Source organism: Osmerus eperlanus, chromosome 8, assembly GCF_963692335.1.
Source record: "Osmerus eperlanus chromosome 8, fOsmEpe2.1, whole genome shotgun sequence".
NCBI classification, from domain to species: Eukaryota; Metazoa; Chordata; class Actinopteri; order Osmeriformes; family Osmeridae; genus Osmerus; species Osmerus eperlanus.
Window position 1 is genome coordinate 14,933,369 of NC_085025.1, and position 7,412 is coordinate 14,940,780.

At 41.4% G+C, this 7,412-nt stretch overlaps 1 protein-coding gene across 1 annotated transcript; it reads left to right on the forward strand.

Moving 5' to 3' along the window:
• Window positions 1–1,033: 1,033 nt before the first annotated feature.
• Window positions 1,034–2,114, forward strand: LOC134025239 (putative nuclease HARBI1). The gene is made up of 4 exons (XM_062468135.1): window positions 1,034–1,235; window positions 1,346–1,458; window positions 1,542–1,653; window positions 1,735–2,114. The coding sequence occupies exons 1-4, from the start codon at window positions 1,034–1,036 to the stop codon at window positions 2,112–2,114; spliced, it is 807 nt and encodes a 268-aa protein (XP_062324119.1).
• The last annotated feature ends 5,298 nt before the right edge of the window (window positions 2,115–7,412 follow it).

Here is a 7,412-nt window from a genome sequence, read left to right on the forward strand (position 1 = left end):
TTTGAAACTGCCAAAGGAGTTGTATTTCTGACCGCACAGACACATAAAGGATATCTATGGTTTCGGCAGAGTCTTGGAATGAAATATACAACAAATGTTTACTCCTCGACAGGTCTGCAAACGCCTTTGTAAACCGAGATTTGGAGAATCGTTTTAACAAATCGAGGCGACAAAGCGTTTGCTGACCTGTCGAGGAGTAAACATTTGGTTTCTTATATACTACAACAATGGGGGAAGATCCCAAATCAAACACGTCAAATCTGGAGCAGACGCCATGTTGTCAGAGCAATCAGCTGCACTTGCACTGGTGACGTCACTACATCTCCAACGCAACATATCAACAACATCAATTCGTCTTTCTGCTTCAGATGCTTCTTTAAAACGGGAAGCGATTGCGGGGCGTTTGCGGACCTGTGCAGAAACCGTATCTGGTTGTTTTAGGCTTTTTTTTTGTCTTTTTAGGCTACTTTGTTGCCGAGCAGATGCAACGTTGTTAAGGTCAATGGCTACATCTCCAAGGCAACCGCTTGTTGCTAGGTCCGTAAAACGTTTATTTACCTCTGCGAACTTTCAGGGGGGTATTCCAAGTAGCGGGTTTAGTGAAAACTTTGAGTTGTTTAACCCTGAAAAGAGGCATACTCCGAGTTCCACGTTCCAGAAAGAGAGGTAACGAAACCTTTTGGTAAGTTGCCATGGTAACTTACGCTGTGAAACTAACCTGCTCGCTAGCAGGTTTTCTATGAAAAACTCTGTTTTCCTAGCAATCCCCACCCACTTTCGGATCTTGAAACAGTTTACAGACATGGGGTGTCCTTTCCTGGGTCGGCCGATCGATTACGAGCAAAATATAATTCGCATAGCCTTACGCCAGGAGAGGATTTTAAGACCGCGATTGGATGTACTTTCATTCCCCGATGAATACCTACGCGAACGTTACCGTTTTTCATCACATTCAATAATTAATCTCACCAACATTCTCCATCCATACATTGCTAATGTAACACACCGTGGACGTGCTCTCAGAACAGACCAAATGATATGCGTTGCTCTCCGTTTCTTTGCCAACGGGAGTTTCCTATACAACATTGGCGATGCAGAACATCTTGGAAAAACAACAGTCTGCCGAGCCATAAGAAAAGTGGCCCTGGCACTGAAAGGCCTACTGCAGACCTACGTAGTCTTTCCTGGGCACAAACCTCTAAGGACCATCAAAGAGGAATTTCACATGATTTCAGGTGACTGATGTAGCACACATTCAGTTTAAGTCAATGAAGAAATTTGAAATCATGTGAATGACAATGTTGCAATCTCAGACTAGGATGAGTAAATCCTTTCCATTTTGCAGGATTTCCCAATGTGATTGGCTGCATTGATGGCACCCACATCCCCATCATAGCTCCATCCATTAATGAAGGAGACTATGTGAATAGGAAGTCATTCCACAGCATTAATGTGCAGGTAGATTTACTGTCTTACAATAATAAAGACTACAGCACAACTTTAAAATATTGCAGCTAATATCTTTTCTCTGCACTGGCAAGATTATATGTGATGCAGCACATTTGATCTCAAATGTGGAGGCCAAATGGCCTGGCTCGGTACATGACTCAAGGATATATCGCGAGTCTACCCTGAGCAACAGAGTTGCAAATGGTAAGTTAAGCTTTGAACAAATAACATTCCCTTGTCTGCCTCTTTTACCACACTCACAATGTACCCACTATATACTTAAAGGGGAGTTTCATGGCCACCTGCTTGGTGACAGAGGGTACCCATGCCAGCCCACTCTGATGACCCCTTACCATGACCCTGAGCCGGGCCCTCAGCAGTGGTACAATGTGGCCCACTACAGGACTAGAGCCCGGGTGGAGATGACCATAGGCATTCTCAAAGCCCGGTTCCAGTGCCTACGTAGACTGAGGGTAAAACCAGAGAGGGCATGTGATATTATTGTGGCATGTGTTGTTCTTCATAATATTGCCACTATTAGAGGAGAGCAACACCCTGCCGTACAAAACGACCCTGAGGATGACCATCCCCTCCAACCTGCAGATGTCCAAAATGGGAGAGAAGTCAGAGACATACTGTGCCGCACACACTTCCACCAACCCTGACACTGAAATAAACACAAATCATTACCATTTCATTTTGTCTTCTTTATTGCCTACAAATAGAAATGCAACAATTAATATTAATATATTGTTCTGACAATTAACACTCACTCACCTGTGACCATGCACCCACCTGCAGCTGGTGTTCTAGCAATTCAATTTCTAGATCCGTCTTCTTTATCTTCCGCCCCAAATTCACCATCTCTTGGTCAGTTTTCTCTATTTGTTTTAACAAATGGAGTTTGTACAAGTCCTTAACTGGTAACTGGGAATACATTAGGATGACATTAAATCCCAGTTCTACACACAGAATTCACCTGCCATTTACTGAACATCTCACTGTCTGTAGCTGTGCTTTGGAGGTTGATGGACCCCTCTCCTGGCAAGGCTCATCCATGCTCTGTTCAACAGGATCAGACTGTGCATTTAGTTTTTACATTCATTACTCTCATCACTTCAGTGTACATTTTAAACTGACAATTACACCCAAGACTGTAAATAAAGTACATGGAGAGAGAACTATCATATATGTAGCTACCATATATGTAGGCCTCTCTGCAACCCCGTCTGTGGCAGCAGTCAATGTGTCCTCATCATCATCATCCTCATCATCATCCTGTGATGAAAGGTATTGTTTCAGGATAGTCACCACTACTATGCATAATGGAGTATTGAGTGGCCTACTTACAAGTGGTACAGTTGTGCAAAGGCTTGCAGGAGGCTCAGCCACTCGGATTACACCATCAGTGACTAGAAGTGGACCAGGGTGGAAAATGAAAACACATTCACACACATACTCGCACATACTTACATCTTATGTAGGCACTTGTGTCCTGTGGGGTGATTGGCTCTGATGAGCTTCCTCCAGGGATGCCTTCAGCCACTGGACAGCCAATGTTGTGGCTCAGAGCCAGCTCTTCTGCAGAGGTCAGAGGTGCTGGTGGTGGCCCTCCACCCGTTTTGCGTGCCTCTGCCTTCTTTCTATTTGCTGAATTGAACTCAGTGTTAATTTAAGCAAGATATCAGGCGACAGGACATTGTGTGTTTCGGCCACTACAGGATAAAATAGGCAATGAGGAGATTCACTTTGTATGTCAAATATGATACCAAAGTGATGGAAGCTACAATCATGAACCTATAGGCCAAAAGGCTAAATATGCCTTACCGTTTGTATATTTCATTTTCAGTTGTTGCCAAGTGCGCTTCACGCCTGTGGGATTGCACCTATATGAACATTGTATTTGATTAAATTACAATTCCAACACTTTTTCACCTGTAATATTAACGGACATTAAATGTTCGATTTATGGACTAAATTCAAACTTACGCATTGACTCGATCAGCAATTCTTTCCCACGCCAATTGTCTGTCCTTCGCAGCTACAGCCGTATTACTTTTTTTCCTAAATATGTGCTCGGACTCGCCATACGCACGGATTAAAATGTCCAATTCCATTGCGGTGAAATAGGAAGCCCTTTTTTTGTCACCTTTTTCCATGGTGAATCCTAGTATCGGAGCTCCATAGATGTTGGCTTTTAGTAGAACTCGTGCACGCGCTAAACTCAGAGTTGACGTACTCTGAGTCGAATTAACTAATTCATATCAAGTGTTCTGGAACCGAATTTTCGGAGTTTCCCATGTTACATTTACATTTAGCAGACGCTTTTATCCAGAGCGACTTACAGTAAGTACAGGGACATTCCCCCGAGGCAAGTAGGGTGAAGTGCCTTGCCCAGGGACACAACGTCATTTGACACGGCCGGGAATCGAACTGGCAACCTTCGGATTACTAGCTCGATTCCCTCACCGCTCAGCCACCTGACTCCCACCATGTTATAGTAACTCAACTCTAAGTTCAGGGTTAATCTCAGAGTTTGTTAAACCCGCTACCTGGAATACCCCCCAGGAGGTATATAAACGGATTTATTAACTTTTGAGAACGTCTTCTAGACCAATAGGAACAGCGTATTGGTCCAATTATTACACCTTGCGCGTCGGGCCTAACAACACCCTTGAACACGTACTTTATTGGCGATAAAGTACTGCCTCGAGTACCTTATTGCTTTTATAATACGGTTGCCAGCGAAATTATAAATAGTAAATAAATAGTAAGCTGCCTTTCAGCACAAAATAGTTATAGACAACAAACATTGTGTATCGCATTTCAGTAGCCGAGAGAAAATAGTCCCTGTAAACAGTGGCTGTTGCTATGCAACGGACAAACAGCATTGTGAACTTCACGTTTGTTAGCCTAGCTAGCTAGCTAGATCTCGCAATTGACTTTGCTCATTTCATAAAAGCTGCCTTTAAAATAACAACAATGACAATGGGACACTTTCAATAAAATAATATTTATTTTAAACATTAGGTCTAAACATGTTACGGTTTGCTTATATTGATTTGGATATTTCCACTAATTGTGCATCCATGGAAAACGTTTCTTATGTCCCCTTCGTCTCTGATGACATCGCTTTCGACCACTCTTGCTCACTCTTGCTCTCTCATCTTTAAAAAATACATGTTTTAACTATGAATTTGACTATGATGGGTGTGAAAACAATTTGAAATAAATTATTAAATGAAATCATACTCGACCGTAACCACATATCTTTAAAAATGCATTGATTTGTCATGGCTCTCCTCCGAGTTTTGACTACAGTACTCTCTGACTGTGTGTGAGTTGGCTCGGCCCTCCCTCATGCAGGATTGACAGGAACAGAATGTGAGGATGATTGTGTGCGCCTTTAAGCCTACAAGTATTTTTTTGTTGTTCTTTGAATTAGTCAATTATTTTAAATACAATTAAAATTCATTATTTCATAATAATTTAGTTTTTATAGGCTGTATTAATCTATTAAAAATAGAGTCGGCTCTTCAGATATGCGAGCCAGCTCCCGACGTTCACCTTCAAGAGCCGGCTCTTAGAGAACGACCCATCACTACTAACCACTCATCAAAAGTTCTTCCCCCCAAAAGATCGAAGTTAACATGAAACATGTTTGCTTACTGTTAATCTTGAAATGACAACAAAATGACAACGACAACCAAGTGACAACGAAAATTACCAATGACAACCAAAAATGTAACCGTTATTTTGAGTGCGCACTAATATGGAACGCTCCATATTAAGGCAAATGTAAACAGGCGTACTGTAAACACCTGTACACCGTACAGTACTTTATGCTCAATAAAGCACACTCCGTGACTCACTCTCAACCAATCAGAATGCTTGATTTCAACCACCCGTATTATAAAAGAAACGTAATTATGTGGGCAATCAGAATGCTTGATTTCAACCACCCGTATTATAAAAGAAACGTAATTATGTGCAATGTAGAACAGCGGACAGATTTGATATTTGATCTTTTGTTAGTTATGGCCATAGACATATGGTTATGGCCATTCTAGTGATGCTACTGTCATCATGGCTGCTAATAGAACGGCGAAACCAGGTCACATACGGTCTAATAACTATCATTCATTACCTAGTGAAATACTGAAGAGTATTTACTTTTTATCGGCGATATTGACAACAGAGGTTAAGGAACTTGTCTTTAATCAAAAGATGGTCTCCGTTTTCAATTTAAAGCAGTAGATCTAGCTAGTAGGAAATTTTCCATTGCATCCTCTCTCTAGCTTCACGCCTTCGGTTATTATTCAAGCCTACGGTGTTAATACAGTCTGTAAAAATACCACTTTGACACACTTGCAAGAAATGATACGCTGGTTAGATGTAGCATGATCTTATTATTTAAGTATAAAAAAAACTCACCAGGGACAACGACAACATTGGCAAACCTGCACTATGAATTATTATTTTGATGTCATCTTAAATTAAGTGTCTGAACAGGACTGGGTGTGCAGGCACACATGATTAGTTTCTCCTCCGTCTTGAACCTGAAACCTAGATTCTAGGTTAGAAATGTTGCCAGTCTGTTGCCAATGACCAACGGTTGCTACGTTTTTCCAGCAAGTTCAAGTCATTCCAGTGTTGTCCTTTTACCTTCAAATTCGTTCAACCCAGACTTCAGCGACTGGTTTTCTGCTAAATTTTCACATTTTCCTGCAGCTCATCTTTCTGAATTTTTGCCCTTATTGTTTTGCATTTTTCTTCTTCTTTTCTTCTCTTTTCTTCAGTTTTCTGCCTTCATCTTGCTCCAGGTCCTTTCAAAAATACCTTTCACAGCAGTACCTTCCAACTGCCAGTACTTTTGCATTTTTCTTCTATTTTCTGTACTTTTCTGCCTTCATCTTGCTGCAGGTCCTTTCTAACATACATTTCAGGACTTTTGAAACTCCAGCAAATAATTTTCTGCTAAATTTTCAAATTCTTCAGAATTATTTCTCTTTTTGCATTTTTCTTCTCTTTTCTGTAGTTTTATACATCCGTCCAGCTCCAGCCCCTTTCAAAAATACCTTTCAGGCGCTTCAGCTTATAACTTTCTACTACATTTTCACAATTTTCCGCTTTTTTAGCATGGTCATCTATCCCCATTCAGGTTTTCAGCATTCTCAGTGCTGTTTCGCAGGAACAGCTTTTTCTAGTTATTATTTCTTTTTGCCCCCCTAAACCTCAGTCAATATTTGGAATACATAGACAACCTAGGTGTCAAAAGTTTCCTCTTGTCGAGTGTACTGTAGACTGAGCTGGCTGGTGAAGGGATCCTGAGCTGACTGGAAATAGTAGACTGAGCTGGCTGGTGAAGGGACCCTGAGCTGACTGGAGATGGTAAACTGAGCTGGCTGGTGAAGGGACCATGAGCTGACTGGAGATGGTAGACTGAGCTGGCTGGTGAAGGGACCATGAGCTGACTGGAGATAGTAGACTGAGCTGGCTGGTGACCTATCGATCAAACGATCGATAGGTCTCGGTCTGATCTAAAAGTTATTTCCCGACCTTTAAACCTTCGTCATTGTCTTTCTTGCTCTGTCCTTACACATCTAAAGATTATGTTTTTTAATCTCTTCAATCTATAGCCTTTATTTGACAAACTCTACAAAGGCATTGTCTCTATCTTCAGCCTCAAAAAGGTCACTGACAACAGCATCTGAAGCTAGTTTTCATGATGTTATGTGACTTTCTCCCTCCAATGTCTGGTCAAATGGGTTGATCATACATTTGATTATTGACATGATGTTTTGAATATCCTTTTTATCTTTTCATGATTCATGCAGTTCACGGTGTTGGAGTGATGTGGTGCATCTATGCACTGCATCTTTGTTTAGGGAGAATCCAGTCAGTCCAACTTTAGTTTTGGAGTCTCTGTTGGCTGTTTGCTCTATGACTTGATCACAGGCAGT